Source organism: Chiloscyllium plagiosum, chromosome 1 (genome assembly GCF_004010195.1).
Source record: "Chiloscyllium plagiosum isolate BGI_BamShark_2017 chromosome 1, ASM401019v2, whole genome shotgun sequence".
NCBI classification, from domain to species: domain Eukaryota; kingdom Metazoa; phylum Chordata; class Chondrichthyes; order Orectolobiformes; family Hemiscylliidae; genus Chiloscyllium; species Chiloscyllium plagiosum.
Genome location: NC_057710.1, coordinates 120275202 through 120298340, shown reverse-complemented (window position 1 = coordinate 120298340; position 23139 = coordinate 120275202). Strand labels below are relative to the sequence as shown.

The window sequence follows — 23139 nt, the reverse complement described above, 5'->3', positions numbered from 1 at the left end:
TCTGGGCACCGTTCCTCAAGTTTTTATCCGGAAGCCCCTCCTGCCATTGTTTACCACTAGGCTCGCTCATCTGCCACTGCTGCTCTGAGTTGAAAAGGAGTGACTTTAGGAATAAAACAAATTGGAGTTTTGGATCGTTTCATTTTCCCAAAACTTTCAGGCTTATTCTGGGCTCATAGTCCAATTACAGACTGTGAATATAACATGGTTTTCAAATTTATATATTAGATAATCCTAAACCAGTATGCAATGATGGCATATGGCATTTGTTGAAATAAACTCAAGGTATATAAACCAAGGAATCTTGCTCTTTATGTTCTTGTGGTATGTATTTCATTTGCAACAAGTGCTTTAATTATCAAACTCAAGCAATTATCATTTTATGGATTTGAACACATTCATTCACTGTTGTCCAACTATTTATTTAATGTTGCTGAGATATCTGGATGTGCCTCATAAAGAATGATCATTTATGCAATGCTAGGTAGTAGATTGTGTCAAGAAGGTATTGAACTATTCGTGCTAACAGGGACTCTGTTGCAATTTGATTGAGTGGGTGTTCAGCAAAATCTGTCAGTACAAATAAAGGCACTTTGTGGTGTGTTCAAAGTATTCAGGCACCTTTTCCAACTTGTCAAAGTTATTCATGTTAATTGATGAAAGTAAATGAACAAAAGCTGATATTTAACTTCACGAGGACTCAGCATGTTTTTATAAAATTCTGAGCCGTGACGAGAATTGCATTAGCAATATAAAAGATACAGTATGGAAGAACTACAGATGTGATTACTTTTAATTATGCAGTTGTGGAAATACACAATAGATTGAAAAAGTCATGTGTTTTAACTTGTTGATAGATGAAGTCATTACTTTCACTTCAATTGTCAAAAGATTTGACTGCTTCAAATTTTGAAATTTATTGTGGCATTCCTGAAGAAGGGCTTATGCCCGAAACGTCGATTCTTCTGCTCCTTGGATGCTGCCTGACCTGCTGCGCTTTTCCAGCAATGCATTTTTCAGCTGTGGCTGGAAAGGAAACAAACATTTTCTAAGTTTTGAATTAAAATATTTTTGAATTAGGTCTGTTCATATTTTTGAAGTGTTTCCAATAGTAGGCACTGCACCGTAAACACTCAGTTTAATGGTAAGATGCTGCATTCTTAGAAAATATTTACTCCTGAGCAAAACGACAAACCTCGGTCCATTTCCAGTTCAACACAAAGCTGTCCCCTCTTCGCTGAAGTTTGCTTGAAGAAATTGGATTTGAAGATTTACCACGTATGCTTTTCCACCTTTTTTAAAAAAACATCAATTGATAGTTGAAGGTAGACTATAATCTAAAATCATAATTAAAAGAAACAGTCATGCCATGATAAAAATAATCAAGACTGAGATAACAAGCTTTGGGTCTAAAGAATAATTCAAGAGGAATTGAAATCCAGTTTAATTGCAATTTTTATTCAATTTGCATATGCATTAAAATTTCTGGTGATATCCCTCTGAATTGTGCGATTCAGGACAAAAATGTGAATTTTGTGCTGAAATATTCCAAATATGTTTTATGTTGCATCTCAAAGAATACTAAGATATGGTGCAACCTTTAAACAAGAGGGACATTGAGCAAATTATTAATATGGAACTGTCAGTTCTAGTTAACAAAGGATGCAACTTGTATTGGTAAAACCCTATTAAGACAATCCCAAATTTCAAAGCCATCACAAATGTATTATGAAACAGAATTTGATGCTGCACTTGTCCTTGTTAATGGTAGAGGTTGTGGCAAATGTCTAAAAGCTTGGTCAAAGAACTAGGTTTAAAGAAACAGCTCAAAAGCAGAAAGAGAGGCAGTTTCAGAAAGGAGCAGCTGAAGAAATCTCTGCCAATGATAAAGTCATTAATGTTCAGGATTGCAGATAGCTAGGGGCTGTAGAGGTAAAGGAGGTTATGGAGATGGAGTAGAATATCCCCAGAAGCTTTGGAATCCGACCATTATGGTCAAATGAAGGGCATTCTTGCACTATGTGGGAACAGGCATGGCTGTCACCTCCCCAGAATTAGGCAATTACCAGCCAGTGGGCAGACATACCATCTGGTTGAGGCTGGAGACGGGATCTCAAACTTAGACAGCCAATAAGAGGCCCCCAGCACTGACGAAGCAGTGAGAATGCCCTTTCAGTTGGATGAGGGAAAGGGTGCTTAATCTCGAACTTTGTTAACGTTACATAAAACAAATAGCCTCAGCAACTGGGCCATTGAAGAGAGACCCCTCCATCAAGTAGCTAATGGCAGGGGGAGCTGGAAGAGCCTCAAAGCCTACCTGGAACCTTGGGCTGCAGCCAGAGGCCTCCTTAAAAACTACTCTTCGGTACCTCCAGTGACTTGGAGACTACTGGAAAACTCCAACTGGCCTTTGCCTGTCCTCAAGCTCACTATCCTACCCCTGGGATAGAATGGAGCCGGCAAACCAGCATGTCAGGCAGAAACATGAACTTAGATGTCCGCCCACCTCCTTCCCCATCTGCATTGGAGTCAAAATTCTCAGCCTGGAAATCGTTCTTTGAACTATGTAGCTCTCTTCACAACATATCAAAACACTGCACAGCCAATAATGTTCTTTTGAAGTGTAGTCTTTAGTATAATGTAGCATTTGATTTGCAAGCCATAGGCTTTCACCAGCAGCAATAATGTAAATCAGCAGGCCATTGTTTTTGAATTTTAGTTGAAGGTAATAAATGATTTTTACATATTTTGTAATAAAAGGACTAACCTTTTCGATATTGTTCGGGTTTTGAAACATGGTTGCTGTGAGCATCAGTTGAAAACATGCTGCATTAATGATTCTGAGAAAAGAAAAGATTCTGACAGAAGTTAATTATATGTTATATGGACAAGGTTATTCCACAAGAGAACTGAAAGCGGGTTTTTAGGAATGTTTTTGACTCTTTTGTAACATTTTAACTGCAGAGTATTTTTAATTTCCTATCTAAAATCACTGGTGAGAGTGAGTTCCATTTCAGCCTAGCTTCAGAAGTGTCTGTATTTGCCTTGGGATCAGATAAACCTCTGGAAATAAACAAGCAGCAAAACCTTGTTTGGTCATTGTTTTCAGGGACTGGATTACCTTCTGTGCACAGAAAAATTCATTGTCCAAATTAAGATTGCCAACCAGAGCAGCTTGAATCCAAATAACACTCTGAATTCCATGAAAAGCCTCAGGCACCTCACGGGAGATTTAACAAACCAAATTTGGAACTGAAGCGCATAAGAGCAGATGGCCCAAAACTGGCAGTCAGTATGTTTTAAGGCCTAACTTAAAGGAGGAGAGAATGGGAGAGAGATAGAAAGGTTTGGGGGAGTGGACTAGGGTACGTTTACGGACTCAACAGCTGATGGCAGTTGAATTCAGGGATGTGGGTAAGCCAAAGATTGTATGCCCACAGCTATCCCTGTAGGTTTGTAAAGTTGGAGGATGTTTCAGAGATAGGGGGTGGTGAGGCTCCCTGTACCAAAGAGCACAGTGGCAATAGGTAAATAAGATTTCGAGTCATAGAGACGTACAGCACGGGAAACAGACTCTTTGGAAGGTCCAACCCGTCCATGCCGACCAGATATCCCAATCCAATCTAGTCCCACCTGCCAGCACCCGGTCCATATCCCTCCAAACCCTTCCTATTCATATACCCATCCAAATGCCTCTTAAATGTTGCAATTGTACCAGCCTCTACCACTTCCTCTGGCAGCTCATTCCATACACGTACCACCTTCTGCGTGAAAACGTTACCCCTTAGGTCTCTTTTATATCTTTCCCGTCTCACTCTAAACCTATGTCCTCTAGTTCTAGACTCCCCCACCTCAGGGAAGAGACTTTGTCTGTTTATCCTATCAATGTCCCTCATGATAATATAATTCTCTATAAGGTCACCCCTCAGCCTCTGACATTCCAGGGAAAACAGCTCCAGCCAATTCAACGTCTCCCTATAGCTCAAATCCTCCAACTCTGGCAACATCCTTGTAAATCTTTTCTGACCCTTTCAAATTTCACAACATCTTTCAGATAGGAAGGAGACCAGAATTGCATGCAATATTCCAAAAGTGGCTTAACCAGTGTCCTGTACAGCTGCAACATGACCTCCCAGCTCCTGTACTCAATACCCTGACCAATAAAGGAAAGCATACCAAACGCTGCCTTCACTATCCTATTTACCTGCAACTCTACTTTCAAGCTGCTATGAACCTGCACTCCAAGGTCTCTTTGTTCAGCAACACTCCCTAGGACCTTAGCAGGACTTATATACTTAATGGTAAGATTTGCTTTCCCAAAATGTAGCACTTCACATTTATCTAAATTAAACTCCATCTGCCAATCCTCAGCCCAGTGGCCCATCTAATCAAGAACCTGTTGTAATCTGAGGTAACCTGTTTCACTGTCCATTACAACTTGGTGTGCATAAAGCCAGCAGAGCTTTGGATGAGCTGAATAGAGGTTCATGGATGGGAGGCTGGCCAGAAAATGTGATTGATCAATTCTGAAGATAACAAAAGAATGGATGAGAGTTTTAGCAGCAAATGAGCTGAGATAGCAACAATATCAGGTATTGCGCCAGAAGTGGAATTGGGCAGTCTTATTGATGACTCAAATATGTGGTTACAGGCTTATCTCGGGGTCAAGTACGATTGAGTTATCGTACACCTCTATTTCAGTCAACTTAATGGTCCAGTGTGTCAGAATAATTGAACACACATCACCTGAAATACATTGTGTCAGGACTAGGTCAAAATCCAGTTTCTAGCCTGTTGTTATACTGTTGATGCAGCTATTGAGTTTTTGAAATGAAATTCACTAAGTTAAAACTTGACAAGAATATATAATTTTGTCACAAAACTGGACCATTAAGCTGACTGAAATAGGGTGGAGGATGAGAGGTAAAGTCTGTAGGGATTTTATAGTCTATCAGAACATATTTTCCCTGTCTAGTCATTTTGGAAGGAATATTCCCTAGTCTTGGAAATGTGATCACATTCTATGTCTGATATCAACATTTGTTTCTGGGGAAAATTGGCATTTTCCCATGCCAGAGACTGCAACTTAAATGATGTTTCAATGGATATTCTTGCATCTTTAACAGTTAGCAGGAGAAGAAACCCAAAGTATCTAGTTTTGGCAATATAAATTGAATATTCTTCTCCATATACTTGGCAAGTTGTTGTGAAAAAGCATGCTCAGAAAAGCAAACTGAAACATCTTGGCTGCATGGAAAGCAGTTTCCAGCTGCTGCATCTTAGTTCTTTAAGAGAAGTACTTAAGATTCTGTCATATTCCCCCAGAAATTACACAATTCGATGAACAGCGCATTAAAACCCCCACAAAGATATAATATTGAAGACAATATTCACCAGTATCAGTAAAGGCAACTAATGCCAGACTGAAAGCAGGTTATGGTAACCAACCAGATGAATATCTACGATTAGATTGTGCAGGTTTGAGGAACAGGTCATATGATAAAAATACAAAAAGACATTTAAACCTCTCGCTGGGCTTATCGCACAAGACTAGAGCCACTTAAAAGTGTATTACACTGGAAAAGATAATATTTACCATGCAGCACCAGCAAGGTCAAAAGGTTTGAGAACATCTATTTTAAATTAAATTGGGGAAAAAGTACATTGCAGGTTCGAGGGTTAAAGCAGCTTTTCTTGGTGTTGGTGATCATATGTATAGTTTTAATCTTAGCTGTATGATAAATGCAGTATATTCAAATACCAGTGGAGGAGGTATGAAAGGGTACAATTCAACAGGATATACTGAAGAGCAGCCTCTCATCGACAAAACACATTAGGATAGTTGGTCAAGCAACCCAGCTAACATATTGAGAAAATGATTAGAAAAAGATCTTAAATATCTCCACTTGGAGCAGTCTTTGATTTTTCATAAAAGTCTGAACGAAAGATCACTGGACCCGAAATGTTAACTCTGACTTCTATGCACAGATGCTGTCAGACCTGCTGAATTTTTCCAGCAATCTCTGTTTTGTTTTTGTCTTTGATTTTTCATGTCTGTTTTCTTCAAGGAATTAAGCCATTTGACTGGGATGCATGAACATATGGTTGGTACAGTAATAAAGTATTCTTAAAATACAAATGCAATTGTCTGAAATGAGCATTTTAGTGTCACTTCCCAGTCAGGTCATTTTAGAATCAAAGATGTTGCTACTTCTGGATATGTCAAAAACCAGCCACTCGAATACAAATACTATCAATATGCTCCGTCCACATTGTATTTATTGAGATTACTTAAACCCAAAACACTACCCCTGCCAAGTGTGACAGCACTTTATGGTATTGTTTAACGCATAACAATCTTGTTTGACATCTAAACATGAATTCTCCTTCCCGAATACCAATACGTTTTAATGTTTGTAGTATGGTAGCTAGTTTTTACTCAAATTTGGGGACCAGGCACACATGAAGCAGTGACTTTCTTCCATAAAGAGTTAAAAATCCGAATTGAAACACCCTTCACTCCTAACAACATGGCTGCAAACACACTGGTTAAATATTTCATCGGTATGTTGCAATCAGGTGTTTATATTTAATGCAGCAGGTTTTAACAGTAGCATTTACTCATTTTGACTTTTGGCATCCTTTGTACTGAATAATAGTCAAAATGAGAAAATAAGTCAGTAATTTGTAGCCAAGTACCTTACATGTTGCTCTGTATTCAAGATAAAATTGTCCTGGTTGAGTTCAAAATTGCATTTCCCTTTCCTTTTTAAAGCTTCAACTGAAATTGGAAATATAGGAGAGTAGCTGGTAGGAAGCTTACAACCAACCACTGGATTCTGTAGTCTTGTTTCACTAATGTAGAGCTTGCCTCAGAAGAACACCACAACTGTGCAATCTACCAGTGATTTTGCTCAGAATTTGGATTTGGTCTCGCACCCTTAGTCCAAACTCTCTGTTAGTATTAGCTGGCATACATGCCTGTTTCACGTTTGAAAGAGTTTACTTTGAACCTGTGACATTTGCCTCCATTGCTAATTAATCAAGATTGCTGTATGAGAGAGAAATTACTTGGCAGGTGATAAATCATGCATGACGGTTCTTTTGAAATACAGCAGGGCCTTGTATTTGTTTCAAATACCATTCTGATATTAATCTACAAACCTTGTTATATATTTATAATGGAATTCAAAAGCAACACAGTCACTGGCCTGTTGGGGTGGGTTTCTGTTTCCAAGTGAATACTCCAGGAATTATTACCAACTAATTAAACCTACATCATTTTATAAATGTAGTCCTGGTGCACGATTAAATATTTCTTAAGCTATCAAGATGAACTTCACCTTGGTGCATTCTCTAAGCCCTCACGTTATCTGCTGAAGAATAGTTGCCAGTCACTCTGAAAGGTGAGTTGTACATATTTGTTTCATCAACACTGTTATCTGTTCCTCCTTCCTCTCAAAAATGCTGACTCATATGTAAACTATTCAAAGTTTAACGTGTATTTGAATAACATTACAGATGGCTGCTGTGCTGACAATCATTCTTGAAGGGCATTGCAATTCTGCATGGTTCTTAACTGAAGCATATATCTCTCTTTAGGAAGAGATATTAGGTGAAAATCAGGGCAAATTAAAAAAAAAAAATTCTAGTACATTCATGTCTCACAACTTTGGGAAGCCCTCAAGCAGTGAAGTTTTAGTTTTAAATTTGTTTGCTTATTTAAATACAACAGTGTTCCACAAAAAATGATGTGGTGATGATGATGATCTAGTGAGATATATTAAGTGACATATATTGCCAGGGTACCAAAGTGACCTCCTCTATTGTACTTTGGATTTATGAAACTTTTACATCTGTCTGAGAGAGTAGGGCTTCAGTTAAATATCTCAGTAAAATTGCACATCAGACTGTGCCACCCTGAGAGCACTGCACTAAATGTCAGCATAATCTATTCAAATGGCTGGAGTGGGTCTTTGACCATCGAACCCACGGGATAGTGCACTCTAAATCAAGCCCTGCTGATCCCAGAGGCGAACTAAATGTTGTTTTTAAAGTACACACCGTATTCAAAGTCGCTGGACTTTAAGACCATGAATGCACGGACCAGGTTTCTGTACTACGAAGAATTATTATTTATTTCAAGTAATTAGATTTTAGCTACAGGTAAACAGATATAAACCACTGACATATAACACTAATAATTGAAACTCTAACCCCCCTCATAATCTCTACCTTAAGCACCCACTTACACGATATAACAGGCTACAAACTGAAGTAGAGTAGAATCATGTCCAACAATGCAGCTCTCCCCAATGAGTTCAGTACATTCTATGCTTGTTTTGCAGAGAAGGTCAGTGAAATGATGTCACCAGCTCCCAGAGCCTCGGGTGTATTTATACCCACAGTCACTGCTGCAGATATAAGATCGGCCTTCTTGAGGGCAAACCCATGGAAATTGACTGGCCTGGATGGAGTCCCCAGCTGTGCACTCAGATCCTGCATGGACCAACTGGCGCAAGTATTCGCGAATATCTTTAATCTCTTCTGAGTACAGAGGAACCTCAATTATCCACCATTCAGTTCTCTGAATTTTGGATTATAAGACAAGATTGCAAGGTCCCGATGCTTGGCTAACCTATGTTGTCCGGAATTCGATTAACCGAATGAAATACTCCCTGCCCGTGTCCTTCGGATATTCGAGGTTACTTTGTACAGTGTGAGTTTCTCATCTGCTTCAAGAAAATCATTATTATCCCATTGACAAAGAAAAATCATGCAATGTGCCATAATAACTATTGCCCTTTGGCTCTGATATCCATCATTATGAAGTGCTTCAAGAGGTTAATAATGGCAAACATCAGCTCCAACCTCCCAGACTGCCTTCATCTGTTACAATTCAACTACCACCACAATAGGTCCACAGTGGATGTCATCTACCTGGCCCATCACCTAACTCTGGAACATCTGGGTAACCAGGATACCTACATCAGACTTCTACTTTTTGACTTCAGCTCTGCCGTTCAATACCACAGTTCCAACCAAACCCACGTCCAAACTCTGAGACCTAAGACTCTGCTCCCTCTTCTGTAAATGAATCTTCCTGACCCCCAGACCACAATCAGTAAGGATAGGTGACAACACAACCTCCACAATAATCCCGAACACTGGTACCCTGCAACGTTCCATAATCAGCCCCTTACTATATACTCCTCATACACTCACAACGATGTAGCCAAATTCAACTTTAATTCCACTTACAAATTTGCTGATGACACCGTGTAGTGGGTCGGATCTCGAACAGTGACAAGACAGAGTACAGGAAAGAGATAGAGAGCTTAATGGCATGGGGTAAAAACAACAATCTCTCCCTTAATGTCAGCAAAATGAAGAAGCTGGTCATCACCTTCAGAAAGCAGAGTGGAAGACATGCCCCTGTCTGTATCAATGGCGCTGAGGTGGAGAGGGTGAAGAACATCAAGTTTCTAGGGCTAATTATTGCCAAAAATCTGTCCTAGTCGGTGCACATTGATGCTACACTCCAGAAAGCACACTAACATCTCTACTTCCTCAGAATGCTAAGGGAATTCAGCATATCCACAATGACTCTTTCCAATTTTTATAGATGCACCATAGAAAGCATCTTATTCAGATACACCACAGCTTGTTATGGCAAGTGCTCTTCCCAACTCCACAAGAAATTACAGAAAGTTGTGAATGCAGCTCTGTCCATCCTGAAAACCAGCCTTCCTTCTGTTGATTCTGTCTACACTTTCTCTGCCCCAGGAAAGCAAGCAACATAATCAAAGACTCTTCCCATCCTGTTTATACTCTCTTCTCCCCTCTTCCATTGGGCAGAAGATATAAAGGTTTGAAAACACATGCCAACAGATTTAAGAACAACTTCTCCAGTGTTATCAGACTTATGAATTTTGTCTGCAACTTCTCTGTAGCTGTAGCACTACATTCTGCAGTCTCTATTACCCTGATGTGCTTATGTAATGCATGATTTGTGTGGTTAGCACTGTATCTCTGTGCATGTGACAAAAGTAAATCAAATTAAAGACAAACAAATAGGGAAAATAGATTATCCGTGGAGATAGAAAAAACTGGAATGATGGTTCAGTGGTCTTTGCTTCCTAATTCCGATGTTAAGAAGATTCTACTTTGGCTAACATGGCTCTTGGTGTTTATTTGTTTGTCTTTGCAAGGCGCTATTGGTTTGCAATAAGTACAGTCTGATTGATTCAGTCACAAAGGAAATGTCTTTGATTTATCAGTTCAAATTCAAAAGTCACAACTCAAAAGCAACTGCTGCAAGAAATGTCAGTGGTTTTCTTCGAGTTTAACCTGGTTTTGTTTTTACTGCAGAGAAGAGAGAGCGTCTGAGAGAAACACAACTGCACACACCTCTGTGTCTTTCTGTCTCTGTCTCTCTCTCTCTCGGTCTTTGTAACTTGTTTCCCGTCCCAACCTGCTCATTTAGCTGAGAACTAATCAGCTTCACTTGTAAACAACTTCTTGGCTCCTAATTATCTGTGCATTGCAACAAAAACAGAGTTCAAAGTGGGTGTTGAATTCCTTGCTGTGAAATTATGCAGTCGTCCTGGTAAATCCCTGTTTTTTTTTCCCAAATAGACTCCTTACTCGTTGCAGTTTTTCAAACACACAAGTAGTAAGATATGGTCCTTACACTTTAATCTCCAAGATGAGAGTGCTGCCAAGTGCTGATGACCCATTTGACAACCTGAGGAGGAATAAGAGAGTTTTGGGGATTGAGGACTAGATGATGTTGGATTTGAGGGCAAATGTTGTGGGGAAAGCAGTTTTCGAAGGAAGAGGGATACTGGCAGAAGAAAGGGAGACATTGTGTCCAAGAGAGAGGTAGTTTGTTGGTAGTGGTTCACTCTGCAGAGGTGATCATTGAAGTAATGAGCTGATAAAATACAGGGTAAAGCTATAATTTCATATTCTATAATAAATTTAAGTTCTCGATACCCTAGCCTATAATAGTTGAAGCTGAAGACCAATCCAACTTACTAACTCTTGTGAAAAAAAAATTGAACACACAGCAGTGACTTACTTATTCACAGCACCTTTTACATACATTCCAAGGCATTTCAGCGGAGCATTGTAAAACATGGTGTGACATTGACCAACTTAAATAGGTTTTCATCAAAGAGGTAAATTTTAAGGCGTGACTGAAAAGAGGAAAGTGAGGTTGAGAGGTACTGAGATATAGGAATTACAACATGGTGGCAGCACAGTAAAAAGTGATTGGTTCTAGCAGATCTGTACTGGTTTCAGTGCTCAACATGAACCTATTCCCACCATTCTTTATCTGACCTTGTCAATTCTATTCTCCATCAAACACACAGCAGCCTTCGCTTAGAATGCATCTGTGCCTCTTTGCCTCAACAATTATTTATGGTAGGCATGTTCCACTTGACTCACCCTCACTGATCAAAGGTTTTCATTTTAAACATGGTCCCTGATCTGGTCCAGCTTGCAACTTTAGATTAGATTACTTACAGTGTGGAAACATGCTCTTCGGCCCAACAAGTCCACACCGACCCGCCGAAGCGCAACCCACTACCCAGACCCATTTTCCTTCATTTACCCCTTCACCTAACACTACGGGCAATTTAGCATGGCCAATTCACCTAACCTGCACATTTTTCGATTGTGAGAGGAAACCGAAGCACCCAGAGGAAACCCACTATGTTCACTCTATCTCCAGCTGTCTTGAAAGAGCATTTAGAAAGAAAGTGTTCCCCTGGCAAGTAACTAAAAGTTTTTTAAAAAGTATGAGTGCTCTTGGAGTGAAGACCTGCCCAGCCTCCTCATTGCCTTGAGTATAGTCTCCAGGTCAGTGCCTTGTGAGCATTAGGTAGCTCTGCCTTCAATGCCAGCTTCCACTTCACAGCAAGGAAGCCGACATTTCTTCATTGAAGGTAAATGGCATCAATTTAATGGCCGCCATGCCTGTTTCAAACAGACCCCCATTTTGCCCTAGCTTCATGCCGCTAATTGGACACCAAGCCCACACTCTAGACAATTAACATTGGGCCCCTTGAAAATGAGAGATTGTGCTTCCTTCTCTCTCTGGCAGGATCAGGATCTGAAGATGATCTTAAAACCAGTTTCTCAACCGCGGAAAGAAATTCAGACTGTGGAGACTGACAAATGAAATTTCACTATCACACCCAGCATTTATCACTGAACCCAATCTGACCATCCAAGTACATACACAGTTTTTGGCACATGTTCTCAGCAGGAAGTCAGTTGGAGGGGGATTGCAGTCATATAATGTAGATAAAAGAAGGTTGTTTGTGTTGACTTAGTGTTAAAAATATTAAATTGACAACAGCACCTGTGGAACTGCAGCTGATTACAATTTTATTTTGTTTACTGTATTTGCATTGAGTACAGGAGTTGGGAGGTCATGTTGCAGCTGTACAGGACATTGGTTCAGCCAGTTTGGAATCCTGTGTTTTGTTCTGGTCTCCCTCCTAGAGGAAGGATGTTATGAAACCTGAAAGGGTTCAGAAAAATATTTTACAAGAATGTTGCCAGGGTTGGAGGATTTGAGCTATAGGGAGGGGCTGAAGGCTGGGGCTGTTTTTCTCGAGCATTGGAGGCTGAGGGGGTGACCTTATAGAGGTTTATAAAATCATGAGGGGCATGGGTAGGATAATTAGACATGGTCTTTTCCCTGGGCTAGGGGAGTCCACAATTTGAGGGCATAGGTATAGGGTGAGAGGGGAAAATTTTAAAAGGGACCTAAAGGCCAACCTTTTCATGCAGAGGGTGGTGTGTGTGTGAAATGAGCTGCCAGTGGAAATGGTGGAGGCTGGTACAATCACAATATTTAAAAGGAATCTGGGTGGGTATATGATTAGGAAGGGTTGAGAGAGTTCTGGGCTAATTAGAGGGATATTGGCAAATGGGACGAGATTGATTTAGGATAGCTGGTCAGCATGGACTAGTTGGACTGAAGGGTCTTTTTCCATTTCGATGACACTATAATTCTAAGTAATTCACCTATCTTCTGGAAAATGGTGTTAGAATGTCTGCCTTCCTTTCACCTCCCACCACTCACTTGGTTCATGCAGATTGCAAGTCGGAGATGAATTGGTTCAGTGAGTTAAAGGTTAGACACATGTGGTCACTTACATACTTGGTGATTTACTGCATTTAGCACCTAATTAGTTACCACAAACTGAAGTTTGTTACCCATGTCAGAATGTCATCATTTTAACTGTTTTAACTCTTGGATGAAGCATGATGCTGTGAATGGAGCTAGTTGATTTTTCTTGTCACGATGAGGAAAGCTAATCCTGGCCATCAAGCTCATCTGTATGTGGACAATCAGCTTTGAGCATTACAAAGTCAAGGATATATGAATGGGCTGCAATATTAAGGACTAACAAAATTACCCTTGGTTCACCTTAATACCCAAAAGCAATGTATTTATTTCTCACACCGGAAATTGAATGTAAATATTAATTTAATGCAAAATTTTCCAAATAATTCTTTCAACCAGGTTTAACCCAGGTTTTGAAGGCCATTCTCACTATGTTACCCTTCTCGTCTATACATTCTACCTTTTTCCTCATCTGTTCTTTATGTGCCTCTGTATCTTGATTTCAGCTGGGCTCACGAGCAGTATTTTGCTGTGTGGGTACTTTGCCACATGATGTTACAGCAATAAATGATTAAACTTTACAGATCAGTGTATACACTATAAAAGTGTTTGGCTACTTTTGAAGTGAACTATGTTCAGCAATTGGCAGATCAAAAATGGAATGGCATCAGCCTAGGCTAAGGTATTTTAATTATTACTAGACATTTATTTAATTGTTCTCTGTTACATTTCTATTTTTAATTTCCGAAGTCTCTCCAACCAATTTGTGGGGATTGGAAAAGGAATTTATTTTCTGGTGCCCTTCCCTTCAAAGCATTCTTGACCCCATAAGCATAGTTAATTTGACTTGTTAAGAATTTTAGCAAGTTATACATTTTTTTTAGGCAATTGAAGCTGCTTATTCAGGAAACCTTAAATCTTCTCAGATTTGAAGCTTTTGTGTTTACTTAATTCTTCGGAAAACCAGTGCTACCCAGTCCTCTTGAAAAGTGCAGTGTATGATGCAGTCTCAGATTTCTCACTGGGACCATTTCTTTCCACCGATTAAGGATTCCTTTGTTATTCGACTTTGTATATAGGGGGTGCATTTGGTAGGATTAGGAGATCGTTGTCTGGATTTCCTCAGTGGGATATTCGGTGGTCTGTGGAGAGGGGGCAAAGGTTACAGGAGCTTTTAGGGAATTTGGTGCAAGACTTTTTTCAGAATCTTTTTGGATTACCTCAGCAAAACAGCTTATCCCATGTATTCAAGTAACCCACTTCTGGTTAAATATATGCCCAATTGGTATTTTTTCATCCAAATTCTGAGAATGTTAAGCAGTAACGTCCAAGGTAAATGAGTAACATTTATCTTCAGTGTGCCTTTAGAAATCAGGTTTACTTTACATTCTTTTGATCCACTAATGATTGCTGAATTAATATTAACACCATTTTTAAAAAAAACATAGAGTTTAATTGATGCTAGAATCTAAGTTTGGAATCAGTTATGAAATATGAAACACTTAAATTGGCTTAATGATGGCCATGTTCAATCAGTAATAAGTATTTGCAAGATTTTTAATTCAGTGACCAGTTAAGAAAATTGCAAGTTGATTATGCTTTTATTAAAAATTTGCTTTAATAAAATCAGAAGTTAGCCTTTAAGAATCTTGGGGAAAAAAAAGCACTGCTTCACAAAGCATTGAAGTCAGCGATATTTTGGTGCTAAAAGATGTAGAGAAAGGAGCAGATTTGTTTGTATAAAGTGCACTGCATTTGGATCAGTATTGCTTTTTATACCAAATTCTTCAGCCTATTAGCCATTGAGACAGAAATATCTTTGCGCATTGTTAACAAAACACTGTGCACATCTTTAAAAGCTCGAATAGTGATTGATTATGCTCAAAATTCAAAGCTAAAGTAGCTATGCTCATATAAGCCATTCGATTGCAAAAAAGAACAAGACCATTCTTCAGTGGGCTTTTGTGAATCACTAATTCTGTGCAGGTGGTGCCTGGAATACTACAGGATTGTGACTTTCCTCATTACTGAGGGTCAAGGTTAAAAAGTGTGGTGGCAGAGTTTAATTAGCAAAGCAACTTAAAGCCCTGCAGGAGGTCAACTGCAACCATGATTGAAAGGTCTGCGATGTTTTCCTCTAATTTAGTCTATTTTTTTTCTTCTTTTGTAGGTTGAGGAAGGAGGGAAAGCGGACTTGCTAACAAGCAAACTGCAGGTGGGGGATGAAGTGGTCAATATCAACAATGTGGAACTGAGCGGTTACAGACAAGAGGCTATCACTCTAGTGAAAGGTTCCTACAAGACCCTGAAGCTGCTCATTCGCAGGTATGAGATGCAGTCCAGATGAAGATGTACCCTAAATCTAGTAAAGGCAGCTAAAGTACTGGAAAACCTCTGTAGTGGAAAGGAAAAATGTTGATGAAACAGACATACGGAATGTCTACAGTTTTCCTTTCTTTGCAGATGTTACCTGACTTGCTTTGTTTTTTTTTAACATTTTTGAAAAATTTCCATTCCAGCAAAAGCCCTTGTTTATTGCAACTGATAGAGTGCATCTGAGTGTCTTTCATCTGCTTCCTTGCTTCAGGAGCTGTTTTCAAAATGAGATACAATTTAATTTTGAATCGTGTGAGTAATTTCAGTCTCTTGATCCTTGCTCATGGGTTGACAAGAAAATTGCATTTTTATGAACAAGACAGCGGCCCAAAGCACTTATTCTCTGTGTTCATATTTTTAACTCTAGTCATAGAAAGGAAGAGCTTGGTAAACAATCTGACTTAGAGGGAGAAAGAAAGAGCGAGCTGTAATGTGCCTTAAGAAACGTAATGGCAAATCATGAAATTAATTCATCCACCAAGTTTGTCATTCATGATGGTTAACTGACAGGTTCAAATTGCAATTTCCAGCTCACACAGGCCTAATATTGCCCTGTTTCATTTTCAAATCAAACTGGAGAGCTGCAAACTATAGGATATTTAAGTTACAATTTGCGAGCAGAATTATAGAATCCCTTCAGTGCGGAAGCAGGCCATTTAGCCCATTGAGTCCACATCGACCCTCAGAAGAGCATCCCAGCTATTCTTGTTCACCTGCATTTCCCATGGCTGATCCACCGAGCCTGCACATCCCTGGACCTATGGGCACTACAGCATGGCCAAACCATCTAACCTGCACATCTCTGGGCTGTGGGAGGAAACTGGAGTGCCCAGAAAGAACTCTCACAGGCATGCAGAGAATGTGCAATCTCCACACAGACAGTCACTCGAGCGTTGAATCGAACCTATGTCACTGGCACTCTTAGACCGCAGTTCTAACCACTGAGCCACCATGCCAGTGGACTGCATGGTGTCTATACATCAAGAATGTGTATTTATTTAATGCCTTTGACTTCAGAAATTGTCAGAAGGTACATCACAGAAGTATATCAAACCCAGGTCAATCTGAGTTGTGTGCAATATTGTGTCCAAAAGCTCAATCAAAATGTTAGGTTTAAAACAAAGTCGTAAAGAAAGAAAGAGACATTCCAGATGTGTGGTAAAGCATTCCAGAGCATAGGTCCAGGTAGCTGAAGACACAGTCAATAATGTTGGTGCATTCCGAAGTGGTGTCACTGGGTCAGCATCAACATCAGCATGTATATGGAACCTGACATTATATTGCATAATGTGCTGAAGGACAGCATGTAAGTGAGAAATACGAGGCAATGGATCAGTATACAAGCAACTATAGACACAAATCACCTTAGTTTTCAAATAACAAACCACCCTGAGCTCTACTCCTGAAAGTTATGGATTGTAAAAATACTCAAAAGCTGTGTATTTTTTTAATATTTCTGCACATGCTCTGGCAACTGTTGTTAGATGTTTCGAAGCAGGAGTCAGCTGCAGCTATTCCAGATGCAGTACTTAACAATGGTTACAATGTGGGAAATAAGTGGCTGGTCGTCCATTGAAGGAACCCAGTAGCGGATAATTAGGAGGTATTGATATACAGGGCCTGTGAATCATGGAAGACCGTGTCTGTAATCTTGATATTTGTATTCTTACAAAGTTAAAATTGGATTTCAATAAAACTTTGATTCTGTGGCACAAATAGAATAAAACCAAGGATGAAAATTATTTCTCAATTTGTGCATCATGCTAGTACCATTTGAAATATTTTTGTACTTGTTATATTTTAATGTAAAAATTCTTATATCTGTAAATAGGTAGTCTAGTCCACCAAACTGATTTTTAGGTGAGGCAGCATGGGCAAATCAATTATTTTACCTGTACCCTTTGTGAACACTGATCTTGCTGATAAAACATTACATAGAATATTGTCCAGCACTAACACCCGGCAATAAGCTACTTCGCTTCATTTTTTTGCAATGTTAGATATACTGATTTATTCTGTTGTCAATGATTTGATTTTCATACAAGCATTCAGCATTTTTGTCACCAAATGCATATTCTGAATTTTTAAATGAGCCTGTCTTTGCAGTTTAAATATCCCTGGTTTATGAGTTTTAATCATAACTCAATTGCTAGCTCTTTTTTTGTGTAAGAAGATTGAGAGTTCAATTCAAGCATATGTTTTTAATTCCTGTGCATGTTGTTGACTGCTAAACTTGTTTGAACATGATTTCTTTTTAGCAGTCCATCCTGCAAACTGTGGCACTGGTCCTCGTCACCAGCAAATCTAAGGGGAAATTCAGGTGAAACCTCTTTATTCAGAGTGGAATTTGTTGTGTTTGGAATTGTGTATTTTCTGTAGTTGCATCTTCACCCTAAGACTGACAAGTGAGCGATCAGTATCACAGTCTGCAGTGTGATAGGGTTGGGTGTGAGCAATACTGGTCAGATCACACCTGGTGATTATCAAATCAAGATGGTGCTCAGTAGCAGATGACAATATGACAGTTTGTGCTGATGTCTCCAAAGAAGGTGTTTGTATAATGTACACTTCACACTATACTCACTGTAGTAGCTGCTGTCTGCTCTGATCATCTTGCCAACGCTGTGTTTACCAAGGCACATTTAACATGAAACTCTGATTCAGCTCTTGTATTGCATTCCAGAAGGAGTAATAACTTTTCTCCATGTGGCTGATACTCCATGATATCACCTAGGGTGTTGTAAAAGTAATCTTTGCTTTCAGCATTGGCATATCAGGTGGATGCATAAGCACAAATCATGGTGATAAAATCTTCCTCTGAAAGTGTCATATTTATAGTGGTCATCTGTGCTTTTCCACTGCCTCGGAAAGATGCAATTGGCCTCGTGTGTTGCTCCAGTGTTGGATGGAGACCAGCAACTTCTTTTTCTTAAGATGGCAGCGGGATAGCAGCACAACATGTGAGCTCCTCGGCCCAGGACTCTAGAACTCGTCTATTCCATTTGTTTGATTTATTTTCTTTCTATGCTTTTTGTTTAATGATCCAATTTTTTATGTAACTTACCTTTTAATGACTTCACCGAAAGGCGTCTTCTACCAGTCTGGACCCAGCAAAGAGGTGGCTTCCAATACTGGGGCCTGGGTTGGGGGTCTTGTCCAGGAGGGGAGGCAATCTGGGACTGGAGTGGGGTTTTTGTCCCAGCATGGAGGTCCTTGACAGCTTCCGGGTATTCCAGCAGCCCAGTGTGAAAGTCCAGTCTTGGTGCAGAGGTCTTGCCTTGGCATTGAGGTCTCATCCTTGCTTCAGAAGTACCTTCTGGGTTGTCCAGCAGCTCAGCGTGGAGGTCTCGTATCAGTGTGATGGGGTGACCCTGTGTGGAGGTTTCAGCCTGGTTTTCCAGCATACGCCAAACCCAGTTTTATGAACTTTTACTTTTATTTCCTTCATATTTATGACTTCTGTATGGTTTTGTAAAAATACACATGACAGTAAATTGCTGTTCTATTCTATTCTGTCTTGATCTTGTGAAGGAGGAGAAAGTGAGGACTGCAGATGCTGGAGATCAGAGCCAAGAGTGTAGTGCTGGAAAAGCACAGCTGGTCGGACAGCATCCGAGGAGCAGGAGTATCAATGTTTCGGGCATAAGTTCTTCATCAGGAATCATGATGATGGGCTTATGCCCGAAATGCTGATTCTTATGCTCCTCAGATGCTGCCAGACCTGCTGTGCTTTTCTAGCACTACACTCTTGACCTTGTGAAGTTCAATCAACAATGCCTAATGTATATTGTCTGTTCGCTGCAAATTGTCATACATACCAGGACACACAATGTTTTAAGTCCAATATGACTTTCATTGAACTTGGTCAACTTGTATGGATGGTCACTTGGCTATTTTGAGTTAGTGTTTTGCCCCTTAAAAACTTTAACCTTTCAGCCCATGCAAGTCCCAGGTATTAAATCTGAAGACGGGTTTCAAAAATCAAAAGTCCTCTTTAATACCATCACAAAAATTGTGGTATTAAAGTCAAATTACTGGATTTTGAGAAATATTGAATTTATACAATAATCACATTTTTGAAAATTATGAACTCCACACAGCGGACTTAGCAGATTTGATACGTTTGCTTTGGTGGCGCCACTGACTTTGTGACATTTGTATGTATGTTAGGAACCAGCAACACTAGCAAAGTATTTGTCATATTAGAGTCAAGAATAAGCTGGTTCTATCAAAAGATTTAAATTATTATAAATATTCAGAAATTGAAGCATCAAAATAGTTTATCTGCAGTCATTCTTTTGAAGGATTTTTGTTTTAATTTCTCTTAGGTATTTGGTCTATCTGACGGTCTGCTGTGTAGATTTAGCAGTATCTATTGGTATAATAACCTTAGATCGCACCAATATCTTTGTCCTTTGATATCACGAGTTGCCCCATTGATCACTGAGAGCATCTGAGTCAGTGAAGCAGGGATTAAACAGGACATTACCTTCCAAACCCATGACCATGTCCACCTAGAAGGACAAGAGTAACAGGTACTTGGGAACACCACCACCTGCAAGGTCCCCTTCAAGCCACTCACCATCTCGACTTGGAAACATGTTGCCAATCCTTCACTGTCGCTGGATCAAAATCCTGGAAATCCCTCCTAATGCCATCATGGGTCACCCTACAGCATGAGGACTGCAGCAGTTCAAGAAGACAGTTCATCACCACCTTTTCAAGGGCAACTAGGAACAGGTAATAAATGCTGCCCAGCCAGTGATGCCCACATCCCACAAATGAATAAACAAAATACTGCTTTATCTTGTGCTTGCAGCCAGTACTCCTACCTGAATAATGAGACACCAGACTGGAGTATCTTGTAGGTGTCTGCACATGTACTGTCCCTGGGGCTGCTTACTTCTTATGACTAAGTAAGGCTCTTTAATTCCTCATGTACTGTAACACTCCTTTATTTAGCTCTGGCTCCTTACTTACTGATGTCAGTCACACGATCAGTTGCATCATTAGCCTGTGTAGGTCAGAGGCTAGGAACACTAATGAGTAACTCACCTCAAAGCCTGTCTATCATCCACAAGGCACAAGTTAGGAGTCTGATGGAATACTCCCACTTGCCTGGACTGTTGTCGCTACAGCAACACTCAAGAAACATGACCTCATCCAAAGCAAAGTAACCCTCTTGATTTGCACCACATCCACAAGCATACACTTCCTCCACTATCAATGCTCAGGAACAGTGATGTGTACCATCTACAAGATACACTGCAGAAACTCGCCAAGTTGACACAAACTGCACCTACCGAGCTGATGAGCACCATCTAAAAGGACAAAGGCAGCAGATACATGAGAAATCCACCGCCTGTAAGTTCTGCTCCAAGCTGCACACCACAAGTGTCGCTGGGTCAAAATCCTGGAGATCCCTTCCTAACAGCATCACCCTACAGCAGCATGAAGAATGCAGCAGTTCAAGAAAGCATAAGATATACGTGCATTTGGAAAGATAGCGTTTGATTAGGCATAGTCACCATGGCTTTGTGCACAAGTTTGTGAGAGTTTTCAATTAGATTACTTAGATTAGATTACTTACAGTGTGGAAACAGGCCCTTCGGCCCAACAAGTCCACACCGACCCGCCGAAGCGCAACCCACCCATACCCCTATATTTACCCCTTACGTAACACTACAGGCAATTTAGCATGGTCAATTCACCTGGCCTGCACATCTTTGGGAATTGAACCCGGGTCTCTGGCGCTGTGAGGCAGCAGTGCTAACCACTCTGCCACCGTGCCATTCTTTGATGAAGTTACCAGGTAGGTTGACAAGGCAGGGCGTTAGGTGTAGTCTATGTGGATTTCAGTAAGGCCGTTGATAAGGTTCCACATGGCAGGCTGCTCTGAAAGGTTAAATTGCATGGAGCTGGCAAATTGGATACACAATTGGCGTGATGGTAGGAAGCAGAGGGTCATTGTGGAAGAATGCTTGTCAAACTGGAAGCCTGTGACTAATGGAGTGTCTGTGGGGTTGGTGCTGGGTCCATTGCTGTTTGTTCTCTATATCAATAATTTGGACGAGAATGAACAAGGCATGATTAGTAAGTTTGCAGAAGATGGATTCTGGGTAATCCAAGATGGAAGACGGGAAACATTTCTGGCTGTAAAAGCTGCTTTTTTTTAAGGTTTTTTAGGTGTTGGAGGTGATTTCCTCGAATTCCAGGAGCAGCAATTACTGTTTTATATGCTGTTGCATTGTTTTGGAACTTTGGGGAAAAAAAAGTCAAAACAACAGCAGTTTTAAAGGGAGAAGAGCAGACAAAGGAAGCACATGGTGAGGACAGTGCAGGAGAGAGAGAGGGAACCTGCACAGTTACTACCTTTGCTGCTTGAATTTGTATATCGCTGGACATTGGAATGCATCTGGGAAAATTAACAAACAATGAAATTCACAACTGATCTTGGAGGAACTGTTGGGCGAAGTTCACAGCACAGAATCAGATAAGTTAATTGTTGTTTTAAGTCTGTCCAAGAGAAAGGCTGCAGTCGTGAATATAGTGGATTCTTTTTTGATTATATGTTTTTGGAGATAAGTCTTTTGATTAAACTTAAAATATAAGCCATAGCTATTAATTTAACCTGGGGCAGTGTTTGTAGAGGAGTAAGACACACCTAGATCGTGAAGGAGCAACAATGGTCTTTGCAGTGATATGTACTTCTTGTCAGATGTGGGAGTTTAAAGAGAGTTTAAGGGTTACTGCAGATTATATCTGCCATAAATGCTGTTGGATGCGAATCTTATCAGATCGAGTGGATCTGTTGGGGAGACAGATAGAAGCAATGAGGAATTTGCAACAGCAACAGTATGTGATGGATGGCAGTTATACGAAGGGGGGATGTCTCAGATACAGACACATAGATGGGTTAACTCCAGGAAGGGAGAGAGAGGTCGGCACCTAGGGCAGGAGTCTTTTGAGGAATATACCCATTTCAAACAGGTGTGCTGTTTTGCAAAATGTAGGGGGTGATGGATTCTCTGGGGAACGTAGCACGAACAGCCAAGTTTCTGGTATTGACACTGGCTCTAATCCAACAAGGGGTATGTCGACTTCCAAGAGATCAGTTGTGTTAGGGGATTCTGTAGTCCGAGGTACAGACAGACGTTTCTGTGGCCAGCAGAGAAAAAGCAGAATGGTGTGTTGTTTCCCTGGTGCCAGAATCAAGGATGTCTCAGAGGGTGCAGAATGGTCTCACGGTGGAGAGGGGCTAGCAAGAGGTCATTGTCCACATTGGAACCAACGACATTGGAAGGGAAAAGGTTGAGACTCTGAAGGGAGATTACAGAATTAGGCAGAAATTTAAAAAGGAGGTCCTCAAGGGTAGTAATATCTGGATTACTCCCGATGCTACGAGCTAGTGAGGGTAGGAATTGGAGGATAGAGCAGATGAATTCATGGCTGAGGAGCTGTTGTATGGGAGAAGTGTTCACGTTTTTGGATCATTGGAATCTCTTTTGGGGTAGAAGTGACCTGTACAAGAAGGACGGATTGCACCTAAATTGGAAGGGGACTAATATACTGGCAGGAAAATTTGCTAGAACTGCTTGGGAGGATTTAAACTAATA

General features: G+C 40.3%; 1 protein-coding gene and 1 long non-coding RNA gene across 4 annotated transcripts in view; one reads left to right on the top strand and one right to left on the bottom strand.

Annotated features, from left to right (window-relative positions):
* shroom3 (shroom family member 3) overlaps positions 1-23139 on the top strand; it is a 442567-nt gene that overhangs the window by 223354 nt on the left and 196074 nt on the right. For all 3 annotated transcript variants that reach the window (XM_043695357.1, XM_043695296.1, XM_043695305.1), the window contains one exon: positions 15318-15472. Coding sequence is in view for 2 of the 3 variants with exons in the window: in XM_043695296.1 (XP_043551231.1) it covers positions 15318-15472 (155 nt within the window). In the remaining variant the exon portion in view is untranslated. The remainder of the gene's footprint in view (positions 1-15317; positions 15473-23139) is intronic.
* LOC122552703 lies at positions 992-20415 on the bottom strand. The gene is made up of 4 exons (XR_006312456.1): positions 20356-20415; positions 2768-2840; positions 1196-1292; positions 992-1026 (listed from the first exon to the last, which is right to left on the bottom strand). It is a non-coding gene; the product is annotated as an uncharacterized LOC122552703 (long non-coding RNA).